Here is a 16,072-nt window from a genome sequence, read left to right as displayed (position 1 = left end):
TTTATACTCTCCTGGATGTCTACAATTTCTGAACTTTTTATCTCAGAAAAGAGGGAAATTTAGGCCTATCCTTTTGACTTAGGACTTTTTTTTCCAAACTAAAAATTTCAACCTTTGATCCTGAACTTAGGAGGAGCACCTGAAGTTGTGCTGTTTCTAACATCCTGTCTCTTCCCCTCTCTGTCACCTGGTTGGTGAAACTGAAATGGAAACACAAGCTCGTCCCCAGCCTGAGGAAGACAGGGTAGCTTAAACCAAGATGGTTTAGAAAGCTTCTGAAGAAACATTGCCTGAACAACATAGAGGACTTCGAGGTAGCTTTGGGAGCCCCCAGCGCTGAGGCATTCCTCTGCGCTAGTTAAAAGTCTTAAGTGTAGACATGTAAGTCCTAAATTGTAGACATCTCATTTCCTCAGGATGCATATCATGACTTAGCATTTATGCCAATGTCAGTCACGCTATGAAAAGGTGTCAGCTCCAAGGTAAGCCAACTTTTTGTCATATGCATGTCTGCAAGGAGAGGTTCCTCAACTGAACAGGTGTTTAGATGCTCCAAGTGGAAGGGTGCTGGAGGTCCCCAGTGGTACTCACCTGGGTTAAATATTCCATCCCCTTCTTTCCAGCCAACACATTCAATCATTTTCTTCAGAACCGCCTCTTCCACTAACAGAAACACTGGGGACACCTCATACGTATAACTAGACAGATATAAAAAACACTTCACTTCTATGACTAGAGTCAGAGTAACCCTTTGGGGTCCCGAGAGAGTTCCATGAAACCCAATGGCTGCCAAAGTGGAGGGAGTCTCTGCAGATCTAGCCCTTGGAACTTGAGAAGTCTCCGTCGTGATACCGTTAGACATGGGTAACTGTCCATAGTGGGTGGCCTTCTGCCAGCTATTTCAGGAACCTTCAATTCCAGGAGGGGGAGAAGAGGGCAGAGTATTGTCTGTTTGTCAGCCATGGGAAATGGCCATTTCTTTGTTGGGATACTTAGCATGATGGCTGTTGAAACTAACTAAAGAGAAGCTGTTGTCTTGGTAGCCATGTTTTCTGGGCCATTACCACGAGCACACTGTCTCTACATGGTGGTATCTGTGTCCTGAACATGGCCTCTTCTGCCACATTAGCTATATCTGTAGAAAGTATTCTATGAGTCTCTCTCATTTTGTGATGGTTTTGCCGTCCTGATTTCCTGCTCTAGGCCAGGGTACTATCATTGGAGAACCTTGCTGTGGTGACCTTCTTATGATCACTTCAGCTGAAGGAGCCTTCTTACAGCCACACTCCCTGTGGCATCCAACCTTGATGCTTGGTCCTTGTCAAGATTTCTCTTGGGTCAGTGGAGACTGTCACTAAGCCTTATGACAGTCAGACTTGCAACCTTGCCCTCCTGCATTCTCTTCCCTCACTGCCCAAACCCTCATGGTGACCCTACCTACGTGCTTCACGCACGCCTGCCCTTTGAACTCCACCCAGAGTAGCTTCCCAGCCCCAGAGCAGGACCCCAGACTTCATCAGTCACAGTGTCTGGTTATGTAATGTACAAATATCCTCTCTCTCCAGATAACTGAGTGGCTAAAAATCCCCAACCTCCTTTATATTTAGGTGACTACATTAAGCTGTATCTAAATAAATGTGTACTCTAATACATAGCCTAAGCAGATGTGTTTAAACTTCTAGTTGTAGAAATTTTTTTTTTGATAAAAGTATTTTAACATCTGGAGGGAACCGCTTTGGAACAAAAGCAAAATGAACCAAACGCCTACTATGGAGTGCCTGCCTGTATGCCAAGCACTCTCTTAAATATAAGATGGGCTTCCAACCATGGTGTGAAGCCAGTTTACACACACACAAAGTGTGAAAGGCTGTATATGTTTATGGAGAGCTGAAATATAGATAAAAAAAACCACCCAACTTGTTGTAAACCTATTACTAAAAATTAGATCAGCCCTACACTGGGAATGGACATGCAGATGGGGGGTGTTATAGAGTGCACAAGGAGTGGGCCCATTGTGAGTGGATGGTCTGGTAGGGCAGCAATGGAACACATCCTAGACCTCTAAATGTGACAGATTCAATGACTCAAGTGAGGAGATATAAACTCTGCTAGGGGAGATCTGAAGAGTGAAACTTGGCTGTCCTTTCTGACGCTCTTCTGCTTCAACTTCCAGTGCCTATGTCTGCCCTCTGTGGAGACAGTCCTGTCCATGACTTCACCCATGACACCTATGTCAGCAATCCTGGAACGGTCTGTCTTCACCTTGGTTATCTACTCAGTACTACACTGTCCTGGACACACACTCTCCCGTGGCTTCTATTCCCATACTCTTGACTTCCTTCCTCCCTCTTCTCTCTCCTAACCATTAAAGGCTAGTTATCGTCAAGTCTTGTTCCCAAGGTCCTGAGTCCTGTTCTCTCCTGAGAATACATTTTCCTTATGATGTGGTTTTCCACCCTGGCTGCTCAATGAAGCCATTAAACCCACACAGCATTTCTTTAGTCTGCTTGGACTCCAAAGGTCCTCCAGTTAATTGGAGGAACCTCACCCTAACTATTCTCCCCCCAGTCTGTGTTATATTTATACTTTTTAAAATCCATATCAGAATTCCAGGCTCAGATATCTCTCAGTTTCATTGACTGTCTCAAGATCATTGCAACTTTTAAGGCACACAACTGAAATGAAAATTTTGATATTGCCTCATCCACTGCACTGTTGAAAACTGGCATTCTCTTCCCTTGTTCCATACCATCCAACAGTGCAGCCATGAACCCAGACACAAAGGATGGAAGCTTAGGCATTAGCTAAAATTCTCTCTCTATGAGCCTCATTTCCAAGACCTAACACGTATCCACCCCTGTACACGTTATCTTCTAAGTGTGTGTACACGTGTATAGGAATGTCCCTGGGTGCAGATACATGTGCATGCGTGCCCATGCTTGAGGAATCCAAAGGTGGCTTTGGAGACAGGGTCTCTCACAGGGACCTGGGCTTGCCAATATGACTCTGCTGGCTGGTCACCAAGTGCCAGGGATTTGGCTCCCTCCACCTTCTCAGTGCTGACTACAAGTGGGTTAGGAGGCTCAAACTCAGATCCTGGAGCTTGTCTACCAAGCTCTGTGATGATGGAGCCCTGCTTCCATGCTTTGACTTCTCAACCCATTTCCCCATATCCTCTCCACTGTACTTCAGTCAGAATCCAAACTGCTACCATCTCTCATTTGGCAAAGAAAATATATTCTTAATTCATCCTATCTAGTCTACTCTGATACTTCCGTATGTTCATGAGTGTGTGTGTGTGTGTGTGTGTGTGTGTGTGTGTGTGTGTGTGTGTGTGTAAATCAGATGGCACTTTGAGACACCCCAGCCTAAGCCAGGCTAATTGTCCCAGGAGTTTCTGGAGACTGTTTTGTCCCTGTCTTCCATTTCCCACAGAGGTGCTGGGTTCTAGACATTTTTGTTACCACATCTGGCTGTTATGTGAATTCAGAGACTCTGAACTCAGGTTGTCACGATTACTCTCTGAGTCATCTCCTGATGCCTCAGCAAAACTTTTTTTGGACAGCAAATGTCACCAAATAATGTTGACTTTCTAGGGCTTCCTATGCATGTGGAGTGACTCATGAGCGTGTTTCACATGCTCAACGTGTTTCTTCTCTTGGTCTCCTTGGCCTTGTTTTCCACTATAATCCCTGTCACTCTGTCGGCTACGCCCACACTGACCTTTCAACATAGAGTGGCATGCTGCCTCCCACCACAGGACCTTTGTACGTGTTATGCTCACTGTGGCACTCTGCCTCCTACCACAGGGCCTTCATACATGCTGCTCCCACTACTTGGAACGTGTCGCTCTCACTTTCACGAGGTTAACTCTTACCCATCCTTCTCTTAGCTGTCACCTTCTCTCCGAGACTTTCCTGGGACTAACCAGGAGACATTCCTCCATTTATATTTATGATATAACACACCTTGGATTTGGATTTTACATCCATCTACACTAAGGCCATTTAGTATGTGTCTTTCTTTCACCAGACTTTATCATTTCTAAGGACAGAATAAAAAGCTTGTGTGTGTGTGTGTGTGTGTGTGTGTGTGTGTGTGTGTGTGTGTGTGTGTGTGTGTCTGTGTGTCTGTGTGTCTGTGGCAATCTCAGGCATGGTTCCTTAGGAGCCTTCTACTTGTTTGAGGCAGGATCTCCCACTGGTCTGCTAGCCAGGAGCCTCAGGGATTCTGCTGTGTCTGTATCCCAGAGTTGGGATTACACCAGTGTCTCAGCATCACACTTGGGTTCTGGGGTCTTCATGTTTCTGAGGCAAGCACTTTTCCAAGTGAGTCATCTCCTAGGCCCAAGGCTTGTTTCTATCCTGTCTCTAATATGTAGCATAGACATGGCTTCTTACGCAGGAGTCAGTGGAGAGTTGCTTAACTAGGTCTCTCCTCTGTTTGATTGATAGGTATGCCTGACATTATCTCACAGCTCTGCCTGTCAAAAACACCTCTCTGATATGGCTTGGAGTCCTAGGACTATGACATTTCTAATGGTTAGACTTTGCCAAACAAATCATTACAGTGAAATTTACCAAACAAACTTTTACAGAGTTAACAGCCATCTCTAACCTCCAGTCACGTGGCACTTACACGCTTGGATTCAGTGCTTCTGTTATAATCCGGGCCGCCAAGGAGTAGTAGTCAAGGCCAGCGTACAACTGGTTGAAAAATCTTGGATGGTCTGTAAATGGAAAACGAAATACTCACTTACACAGCAACGAACCACCACCGATTGCTCTTTCAGACTAGGAGAGCAGCTGGCCACACAAAGGTCAGCACAGTGTGTGGTTCCTCCTAAAGGCTGCTCAGAATCAGCATAGACATCTGTAGAATAGAGGCAAGATTTTGATACATCACAGAGGGGCTTTTCAGCTGGCGGGGCACAGGGGCCTCTGGGTTCTACAAATAGCCTGAGCCTCTCCTGCTATAAACTGAATGAGTCCTATGTGTACGCCGTATTAGATGTCATTACATTTCAATCTTTAAAATACTCAGCACATACACAAGGACAAGTGTTGACGTTCCTTTTCTGTGTGTGCATTTGTGTACATATTCATGCATGCATGTGTGTGTGTGTGTGTGTGTGTGTGTGTGTTATGATAAATCTTTCTGCCAAAAGTCACCTGAGCCCCACCACCATGTGTGAGCTTTATGCCAGCTGCCCGCCCTGAATACACAGGCCCAAATGAATACACAGATCTTGTATTAGGTTCAAAGCTGTTTGGCCAATGACTAGGACTTTTCATCTGCTGGCTCAGTCTTAATTATCATAAATCTATATATGTTATAAGACTTATCTTATCAGACGCCTTATTGGGGTCCCTCCTTGTTGGTGGATCACATTGTTCCGCTGGAGCAGGAGCGGAGGGGAAAAGAGAGCTGCTTCCTGTTTTTCCTTCTTTAAATATGAGTCTCCTTGCTATGTCACTTCCTGCCTGGATCACCACTTCTCTACTACATTTCCCAGAATCCTCTTTGACTCCTAGTCCCGTCTAACTTGCTGTCTCATTGGCCAAACAGTATTTTATTTAATAATAAGATAAACATATATAGTACATTCACCATCGTGTGTGTGTGTGTGTGTGTGTGTGTGTGTGTGTGTGTGTGTGTGTGTGTGTTTATACAGGTCAGAGGTTGTTGACAGGTGTTTTCCTCTACCTTAGTTTTAAGAGGGAGTCTCTCATTCAGCCTCAAGCTTGCCCACTTAGCTAGACTGGCTGGCTGGCAAGTGGGGCCATCTGACCCACCCACCTCTGTCTCCCCAGAGCAGGGATTACAGATGTGAAAAAGCCTCACTTGGCTTTTTAATGTGGGATCCAGGAAGGCTGAACTCCCATCCCCAAGCTTGCATGGCAAGCAGGTTATCAGAGGCGCAGTATCCCCAGCCATGAAATGCTTTGGCATAACTCTTTCTCCAAGACAAGGTTTCTCAGTAAAACTGAGCGATTGAGAGCTTCGTCTTAGCTTCTGCTCTCTTCTGCCATCTATGTCCACCCAGGCCCTTGAGAAACAGGTCTTAGCATGGTCCCTGCAAGTGTCACAGCCTCCACTGTCGCCTACAGTGACAGTCCAGGAGTGGCCTTTCTGTTCTGCCTGCTGCACAGCTTGTCTGCACGAAGCAGATGGGGACCAGCTGTGACTCATCACCAGTTCAGACACTCCAGAATGCAACCTACTTCAAACACCATCGCCTCTAAAACTCCATCATGGAGTAAGAACTTCCTGCCTGGTCTTTCTCTCCCCCCACCCCATTCCCTCCCTCCCTCTCTCCCGTCTCTCTCCTCATTTAAAAGGTCTCATAAAAGTCCCCAGCTTTCCAAGTGTGAATATTCACACCAAACACCAGGCTAACTGCCTTGACATTCTCAGGCATAAGAAACCCAGCATGACAAAAAAACACAAAGGCAGAGTGCCTTTCTAATTCAGAATGTGTGGGAAACTGGTTTGGTTATAGAATTTAACGTGTGTGTTTTTCCCCCCTCTCTCTTTCAACCATGGGTTCAATAAAGAAAACCCAAATCGAAGCAAATGCCTCTTCAATTAACGCATGGAAAACTCCCTCTGATCGGGCAGAGACAACCAGGCATCGCTATAAGTAATTTTAATGGGATTTTTTAAAAGTTCTGTGTTAATTTATGATTGATTTCCATGGTAACATTATGGAAAATACATAGCAAACTGAAAACAATCTACTGCAGTAAATGTCACTCTAGACTTCTGACAGGAGCTATAATAATGAAGTAGGCATCCCTGCTTAGGAAATTCTAACTGAGTTTTAGATATATGCACCAGGCTTTCCCAAGGGAACTTAATCCAATTATTTTTAGTCAGGATTTTATGGCTTTCTTTTCACTAAATTTAGTCCAATGTCAGAATTCACAGAGCATAATGCCTGTGGAGATTAAGACACCGGATTACCTTCTCAGCACAGGAAGATGAGCATACTTTAGAAAATCAGCCCCCCTCCCCCCACTTTGAGGTGTCTTCATTTGTCCTATGGCAGCAATCAGGCTAGTGACAAAATGCCATTGTTTACTGAAAGCCACATCAGTAATGGCATCCACATGAAAATCACACCAAAACCTACTGGGGTTTCTTTCACTGTTACTTTTTTTTTTTTAGTTTTTGAGACTGAGTCTCAAGCAAACCAGGCTGGCCTTGAACTCACTAAGCAGCTGAGGATGAGCTTGAACTTCTGATCCTCCTGGTTTGGTCTGAGTGCTGGGATTACAGGTGTCCACTACCATGCCTGGTTTATGCAATGCTGGGAAGACTCCAAGGCCCTGTGCATGCTGAGCAAGCAAACACTCTACCAATGGAATTACACCCGCAGCCATCATAGTTTTCTGATATCTATCTAAATGTTTTTACTTTTCGTTTTGATTCTGCCAGATTTGATCAAATGAGTTGGTAATTAGTAGTTGCCAAGAATAAAACAACATCTAAATACATCTATTTTGAACCTTTCCTTTTCTTTCTTTTCACCTCCTCTTCTTCCTCCTCCTTCTTTTTGCATCCTGTGGGCCACAGGAAAAAAATTAGAGTCCTATCACATAGTCATAGTCATATAATCACAATAACTAGCCAGTTTAATAACTATTCATAGGCACTTAAGAACATAATCTTGGTTACAAATGGAGGATGGAGATTGACAAGGGAGGCTTGGTGTTTGCAGGGCTCTGGCATTAACAGATGCCCTGTCAGTTCTTTGGCCTTGAAAACAAATCTGCCCAAATCTGGATTAGAGGGGCCCAAGAAGAAATCTACATCAGAGCCATGATTCTTCTGACCCAGGTTTCTTGTTTCTTAGACATTGGCATCATCGCTTTTACTACGAGGTGAACATCAGGATAGGGAATGGTCATGACAAGGCCTTACTGGTTTTGACGCTGAAGTGGATGACATCTTGGCAGAGTTTCAGCAGCTTGTCCTGTGGCTCTCCTGTGTCCCTCATCTCCAGATCAAGGAGCTGCCTCAGCTGCTCAGGGGGCTGCCACTCACACACCTGGAGATTGAGTGACAGCTCATAGTTAGCTAAGTTCCCAGTAGAGCCAAGGATGGGGATATTGGAGGAGCCAGGACTCTGCACCCAGGTAGCTCCAAAGAATCAGAAAACATGGGGATTTAAACCTGCTGAGGCTGCAGGCCACCATGAAAGGGATTGTGAGAGCAGTGTGGGTGCAGCTGGAACCAGAGAGGGTCATTCAGATCTCCTAGGAGAACCAACATCAGACTTACAGGTGATACATGTAAGAACAGAGTGAGTCAGACTGAGTGCTCTAGGTGGCAGTGACATGGGATGGAAGGTCAGTCAGTCTGTGGTGTCACTAAGATGTCATGGAAGCATGCTACAACTACAGCATAATCAGAAGGAAGAAAAAGGCAGCCAGCAAGGTAGGCTGGACACTATTCCCTGATCTCACTCTCTTCCTTCCCCACACAGTCTGTCAGCCCAGCTGCCAGAGTGGGCCTCTCTCCCTCAAGCCATTACTGTATATTTCTGTGCAAATACCTTCACCAACTCATCATTGCCATCAAGGTCAAAGTAGAAGTAATTATGCAGTCAAATGCTCTACCAATGAGCTATACCCCCTCAAAGTAGAAGTTATGAAGACACAAAAGCATCGTACTTGGGCAGCTCCCCTGCCTGCATTTCTTCTCTGGCATGCCTTCCTCCTGGGTTACTTGCCTACTTCTCCCTTGGGCATACCGAGTTTGCACACACTGTTGGGGTCTCCACACGCTTCTTCATCCTTTGCCTAGGATGTGTCTCTCTCACCTATTTCTCTTTACAGTGAACTCCTTCACATTTTGTGTCTTTGCTGAAATGTTCCAATTATTTCTCAATGACAATTTTGTCTCTTCACACTCCCACCTGCCCATGACCGAGTCACTATCACTCTCCCCATCTTCCATTCTTCCATTCTCCGAAGCAGGTATCACCAAGATAGTCACTCATCTGTTATGTTCTACACAAGTCTCCACAGGAGCAGAGGCATTGGCTTGCTCCTCCATGGAGCTTGTTCATCATTGTCTCACAGCTCCTCAGTAAAGATGGATCAGGATCAGTCTGATGATGGTGATGGGGTTACAGAAGGGTGTGTTTGGGAGAAGATGGCAAGGATGAGGCTTCAGTGTGTTTACTCTAACATGCCCAATAGAGCCATGCGGAACAAATGAATGAGTAAACAGAGAGATAAAGCTAGATCAAAGTGGGCTTCATAAAACTCCTAGGAAGGATCAGGGACATAATTCTAGGCTTCCTGTGACGCTATAACGGGGCAAGTGCTCACAGCTCAGAAAGAAGCTACAGGGATCTTTAGAAAATGCTGGCACTTAAGGAACAGCATGGATGACCTCTGACGGGGAAAATGCTGGTAAGAGAAGAAGGCAGATCTTCTAGGAGAGCATGGTGGAGCCCAATCCAAGAATAAAGAACATTAGAACAAGGGTCTGCTGCTAAATGGTGCTGAGAAGTCAAATTAAAGACCAACAAGCCCTCACGGAATTCATCACCACAGAGATGTTCTCAGCCCTAGCGTGTGACTAGAGAAGTGAGTGTGGAGAAGAGATCTTCGTAGAGTGGAGAGGTAGGAGGTGAAGAAGCTGAGGGAGAGACTGCATGCAGACATTTTTTAAAATCTTGGTGGTAGAGGGAGGAGAGGCTGATCGACCAGGGAATGCAAGGAGTGGGGAGCCAGGGAGACGGGAAGCAGAGGAAGCGAGAGGAACTGGTAAGCTGCGTGAGAGGTGTGAAATTCAACTCCCATGGTGCCTCCCTGGCAGACAGAGGTGAGTCAGGCGTGCCAGAGACCACCCACAGGAATGGCCATGGGCACACACGGCTACACACATGAGTCTCAAGGGAACTTTGATGGGAGAAAACTGTCTCAGAAGCTGCTAGGGCAGGAATCTATCTGCATGATATCCTGGGCCCAGGAGCTATAGAGTCAGCAAGAGGGATAGATGGCAGGAGCTAGGCGGCTGGGATGGGCAGACTATAGGGAGCACAAGGGAATCTGGGGGAGGGTGGGATTGACCTGGATCTTGTGTGTGTGTGTGTGTGTGTGTGTGTGTGTGTGTGTGTTTGGGACTTTACAGGTGTGCACATGTGTATTTAGAAGTCTACAACCTTGGGTCATTCCTTAGGAGCTGCCTCTCCCCCACCCCCCACCCCCGAGTTAAGGTCTCTTGCTGGACTGGGACTTGCTAATTACACTAGATTGTCTAGAAAAGGGCTCGAGGCAGCTTCCCATTTCTGCCTCCCCAGTGCTGTGATTACAAGCATCAACCTCCATGTCATATTTTAAAATACAAATCCTTGGATGGAACTTGAGTTCCTCATGCTTGCCTAGCAAATACTTTGCTGACCTCACTATCGCCCTGGCTCTCCTCACCAACCTCTCCCTGCCACCTTGCCACCTTTTGGAGACAGGATCTCTTACAGTCCAAGCTGTCCTTGAACTTGTGATGTGGATGAAGATGACCTTGAACTCCTGATCCCCCCAGCTCCCAAGTGCTGAGATTATATATTCTATATATTCTTATGATGGACACAAAGCAAAGCAAAAGGAATATGCTTTAGTGAATATAAGCTTCAATGCCCATTTCTAAAAAGTGGCTGGGAATGGACATCTACCTGTGAGGTCACTAAGAATGTGGCATGCCACCACAGGTCACCTTAACCACGTCCCAGTGGTTCTCAGTAAGAACAGACTAAGATCGTGTCTAAAAAGCTTTATTAGCTGGCCCCACCCCCAGCTAGCTTGTTCTCACTCCAAATGGACAGATAGCTTTCGTATCTACCATATCAGTCACCTCGGGATCCTTTAGCTGGACCTCTGAGTCCCTTCATTAGGAGTCCTATGTCCCCTTCCCACCTAATTTCCCATGAGTTTTTTCAGTCAGCTTTCCTTTCTGGTCTCTTCCACAAGAGGAATCCCTTGTTTTGTGCTCCTCTTGCCCTTCTGCCCTGTGTTTTCCAGTTCTTTTTTTTTTTTTTTACACTGTCCTTAGCCACGAAAGCCTCCCAGCAACTTTTCTCTGCTGCCTTCTTAAACAAATTTAACCTTTACACTCTACCCCAATGGGTCAGCTCCTCTGTGATCTCTTGAGAGGTTTGCCCCAAACTCACAGCATTCCCTGAACTCTCACAGGGACCCCCCATTCTCTTTATAAATGAAAACGTACCCTTCTAGTTATATTGTAAATTCAGTTTGAAACTGGGTCTTTGTCTTATGTTTCTTTATTTCCTCAAGGGCTCAATTTCATGCCTTTCAAGTAGCTAGCATTCAGTTAATATTTAATTACTAAAAAAAAAAAAAAAAAAAAAAAAAAAAAAAAAAAAAAAAAAAGCCTAGCTTTAAAAAACACAAACTTAGCCAGACGTGGTGCCTCACACCTATAATTCCAGCACTCAAGAGGCTGAGGGAAGAGAGAACAAACTGAAGCCAGCCTGGGCTACATAGATCTTACCTCAAAACAAAACAAAACAAAACAAAAACAAATCAAATCAGTCAAGATTCCAGTACAGACTGGGGAGGGGCCCTTGAGACTGTAATACTAACTGAAGAAATATTGGCAGCTGGTATACATGAAGGAGAGCCAGTTCTCCCCAGGGGTGGATATCTTAATCGACTGTCTGGGCTCCAATGGATGGCCAGCCCTACACACAGAAGCATGGGGGTAGAACAAACTAGAGCAACTGGGTTCTGAAAGGAAATGGAGGAGGAGGTGGAGGAGGAGGATGAAGAGGAGGACGGTGATGGCGTGACACTGGGGGGGGTGGGGTAGGACAATCTGGGAGGAGTTGGAGGGAACAGCAAGGGTGGACATGATCAAGATATCTTGCAGAGGGGCTGAGGAAATGACTCCAGGCTTAGGAGAACTAGCTACTCTTCCAGAGGACCTGGATTTGATTTCTGGCACCCACATGGCAGTTCACGGCCGTCTATAACTGCAGTTCCAGGGATCTGGCATGTACACTCTTCTGGTGCACATATGTGTGGTACGCATTTGTACATGTAGGCAAACACTTTATACATGTACATATAGTAAAAAAATAATTAAAGTTTTAAAAGAACATTGTATTCATGTATGAAGTTCACAAAGAATAGGTATATTTTAAAAACATAAAAATAATAAAAACCAAACTTTCTGGTAGAGAAGTATACTTTTAAGCAAACTAGATTCCAAGTATTTCAGAGAAACGCAGAGAAGTCTGATATTAAATTATAAATACTTGAAAAGATAAAAGCTGCCACAATCAGTTTTGTCCTGAGCATGGCTATTCTGTCCACGTTCAGAGATCATGACAATAGAGTCTATTAGTTTTCTAATTAGTGGCCAACATTTCAGAATAAATACCATCACCTTCAAATTCGGCTATAAATGGCATTTATTTGCTACTAATGTAATTGGGGGAAATCTCTCCTATGTGTTCACTTGTTGCTAATTCAATTCCAACAGGACAAGTGATTGGGATGATAAAAGGCAATTTAGCAGTCTTTAGAGGTTCCTGGGGTGTGTGGTGAAGTCAGGAACATGGACATTGAAGCCCTTCCACCTGGATTTAGCCACAGCTAACATGTACTAGCATGTGATAATGTACTAGCATGTAATATAGTTGAGATACATGCCCCCATGACCCCATGGGCTTCACTTCCTCCCTCCTTTATACACTAGGAATAATAATAAGTCTGCTGTTTAGGGCTCATGTAATGATCGTGTGTGTGTGTGTGTGTGTGTGTGTGTGTGTGTGTGTGTGTGTGTGTGTGTGTCTGTGCGCGTGCGCGAGTGCACCTGTGTCTGTATGTGTCTGTATGTGTGTATATATATATAGGGCTGTGTGTCTGTGTTTGTGTATGTGGGGGGGGTCTGTGTATCTGTTTGTTTGTGTGTCTGCATCTCTGTGTGTATGTGTCCATGAGTACCTACTCGGTAGAGTAGACGGCACTGGTGGCAAGTCTAAGCTTTACCTGAGTCTGAATCTGAGCCTGTATTTTGATCTTAGACCACAACGGGCAGCACACAGGAGTTGGATTTCACAAGCCACCATCTCTAGTGTGGGCTCCGGAAAGCATCTGAGAGATTAATTGGTGGATAGTCTTTAGTTTTCACAGCCCCTGCAGCAGCCCACATGGTTCCCACCAGTGACACAAAGATGCACTAGGAAAGGGGAAAGGGGAAGCACACTCTGGAGGCAGAGTCCTACGATCCAAGCATCAGACAGGGTGGGGCTTCCTCCTGTGTTTCCTGGTCTTGCTCCACAAGCCCTGGGGTGTTGTCCAGCCTCCCAACAAGTAAGACCTGACAGGGAGAGACAGCCTGTCACCATAGCTGATGGGACATAGAGGCTAGGAAGGGAAGTGGCCACACCTGTGACAGCCCTAAGACAAAGATCTAGAGAGATGGAAGTATGGACTATAAATAGTCAATCAATTCAATCATACAAACATGGGAAACGTACCTGGGGTTTAACCCCCTTCCCCGTGTGTGTGTGTGTGTGTGTGTGTGTGTGTGTGTGTGTGTGTGTGTGTATGTGTGTAAATGAGGACATATGGGTGCCATATGTGAAGGTCAAAGGAGAACCTCAGCTGTCTGTCCTCATCTTCCTCCCTGTTGGAGATGGGGTCTCTGCATACCCCAGGCTGGATGTCCTGTGCCTTCCATGTATCTGGTTTCTTCCTCCCACCTTCCTGCAGGAACACTAGGACTTCAGATATTTGCCACGGTGCCCAGCTTCCCTTGGGCTCTAAGCTTTCGAACTCAGGTCCTCACCCTGGCACAGCAAGTGCCCTCCCCAGTGAGGGGTCCACAGCCCCTGTTCCTGGAACTTCCTATGTGTTTTCTCTTTACCTTTTCCTTGACGTCCGTAGCTTTCCAAACCACCTCTTCCAATACTAGCCTGCAGGCTTCTTCAACAAATTTTTCTCCTGCTTTCACATCAGTTTGAGGTCCATTGAGTACAACACCATCCACAAGGACAGGGTTCTTCTTACTAGGGGTCATCTCCTTCTGGACAATATCTCCTAGGAGGGACAGACAGAATGGTCCTGAGTGCTCACACCACGAAACACAGATAAAGAAGCAAGACAGAACAAAGACTCCACAAATGGCATGCTTTTTGTTGGTGTGTTTGTGTTAAGCTCTCCCATATGCTTGACTTGTATGCTGAGCAACTCCCCCTCAGACCCCCAGCCCTTCCTTGCTTGCCCCTCCCCACTGCTGTCAGTCTTCCCTGTCATGTGTATGTCTTCTTTTCACAGATGAAGAAGGTACCATGTGGGTGTCGTCGATACTCAAAGTGGCTCATATCAGCAAGTCCCCCAAAGCTCATGATGTACAGGATAGGTGAAGCCGTCTTATGGTGAGTGCTCCTTCACATTGGGCTGTGCTGGTCCAAGGAGTAGAGAGCCAGTCCTTCAGGACTATGTCAAGTCTGGCTGCAAAACGTTGTCCCTGTGTACAGTGCCCATGCTGAACGGAGAAGTTCAAATACAATGCTGTCTGTGGCAGAGGGACACCTTACAGAGCACCAACTCTCAAAGACAGTGAGATACTTAGTCACATCCCCACGGGGTATAAATGATTGTCCCTTCCTTAGATGTATCCCTGCTCCCACCACAGCACAATAGGAGTAGAGACAGGGAGTTGGCCATTTGGGGGGAGGAGAAAATTGTGCTTCAATCCCCACCTAGAATTAATTCTGCACTGTAAGCCCCCTCTGGGGTTTTTTGTTTGTTTGCTTGCTTGCTTGTTTTGAGATAGATCTCATGTAGCCCAGGTTGGCCTCAAACTTGCTATGTAGCTGAAGGTAACTTTGAACTATTGATTTTCCTGCCTCCAGCTTCCAATACTGAGATTGGAGGTGCATGCCACCATGAAATCGTGGGTGCTGGAGAGGGATGGAACCCAGGGCTCTGTGTATGGTATGAGAACCATTCAACCAACTTAGCTGTGTACCCAGCCCTCATCCCTTAGCGTGTAAAGCATGTATTTGTTCAACAGGTTCAACAGGTTCCAGAACCTGCTCCACTCAGTAGGGAAATCATGTAATGGAGCACAAGCCTCCACCTCCCTTTCTCCTGTAAACTCAGCACCCTCGGCTCTAGGCAGCAATGCTATGCAGGGGTAAAGAAAAAGGCACCAAGCCATGTGCATTGTTTTCTCAAGAAAACGAGAATGTACTTTGAAATTGGAATACCAACTAGAATTTTACAGAAACCCATCTCATATTTGATGTCTCTGAATAAGAGATGAGGCCTGAAGGGTCACGCAGGCATCTTGAAGAAAGTAAACAGTGAAATCTTCAAAGACAGAGAGCCAGCCAGGCTAGCTGAGCTAGCCACCACCTCATCAAGGAAAGGCTCCATCAGCACGCTTCTCTAAATGGAAGTGCCCCCGTCCTTCTGGGCAAGGTGGCGGTGGTTCCTGGGCTGTTTTCCCAGGAGCTAAATTTCAAAATCTTCAGGGAAGAAACTTGCTTTGTTTTCCTTTGCTCGCTATATGGGGGTGCCATGGGGCTGAAGGAATGTCCTGTGGCTCATGGAACTCACCTCCCAGAACACATCAAACACACTTGAAATGACCTGTGTAAGCCAGGCATGGTGGTTCATGCACTTGGGAAACTGAGGCAGAGGGATTTCCAGGAATTTGAGGCCAGCCTAGGCTAATTCACGAGTTCCCAACCAGCCAGGGCTACAGAATGAGATTATGTATTGATGGAAGAAAGAAAAGAAGGAAGGAAGGAAGGAAGGAGGGAGGGGGGAAGGAAGGAGTTTTAAGGTTACTATTGTCATGATGAAATACCATGACAAAAGCAACTTGGGGAGGAAAGGGTCTATTTGGCTTAAACTTCCATATCACTGTTCATCAGATAAGGAAGTCAGAACAGAAACTCAAACAGGGCAGGAACTTGGAGGCAGGAGCTGATGTAGAAGCCAAAGAGAAGTGATGCTTGCTGGCTTGTGCCCCATAGCTTGCTTAGCCTGCTTTCTTATAGAATTCAGGACCACTAGCCCAG

The 16,072-nt window shown here is 45.8% G+C and overlaps 1 protein-coding gene across 1 annotated transcript in view; it reads right to left on the bottom strand.

The window, feature by feature from the left end:
• Window positions 1-14,070, bottom strand: part of Gadl1 (glutamate decarboxylase like 1) — a 152,197-nt gene extending 138,127 nt beyond the window's left edge. The window contains exons 1-4 of the mRNA XM_027415316.2: window positions 13,906-14,070; window positions 7,927-8,053; window positions 4,639-4,729; window positions 592-698 (exon numbers count right to left, since the gene is read on the bottom strand). Coding sequence (XP_027271117.1) covers window positions 592-698; window positions 4,639-4,729; window positions 7,927-8,053; window positions 13,906-14,058 — 478 coding nt within the window. The 5' untranslated portion in view covers window positions 14,059-14,070. The remainder of the gene's footprint in view (window positions 1-591; window positions 699-4,638; window positions 4,730-7,926; window positions 8,054-13,905) is intronic.
• Between the last annotated feature and the right edge of the window lie 2,002 nt (window positions 14,071-16,072).

Source organism: Cricetulus griseus, chromosome 4 (assembly GCF_003668045.3).
Source record: "Cricetulus griseus strain 17A/GY chromosome 4, alternate assembly CriGri-PICRH-1.0, whole genome shotgun sequence".
In the NCBI taxonomy this organism is placed as follows: domain Eukaryota; kingdom Metazoa; phylum Chordata; class Mammalia; order Rodentia; family Cricetidae; genus Cricetulus; species Cricetulus griseus.
The sequence above is the reverse complement of the archived record's forward strand: the minus strand, read 5'-3'. Positions and strand labels throughout refer to the sequence as shown.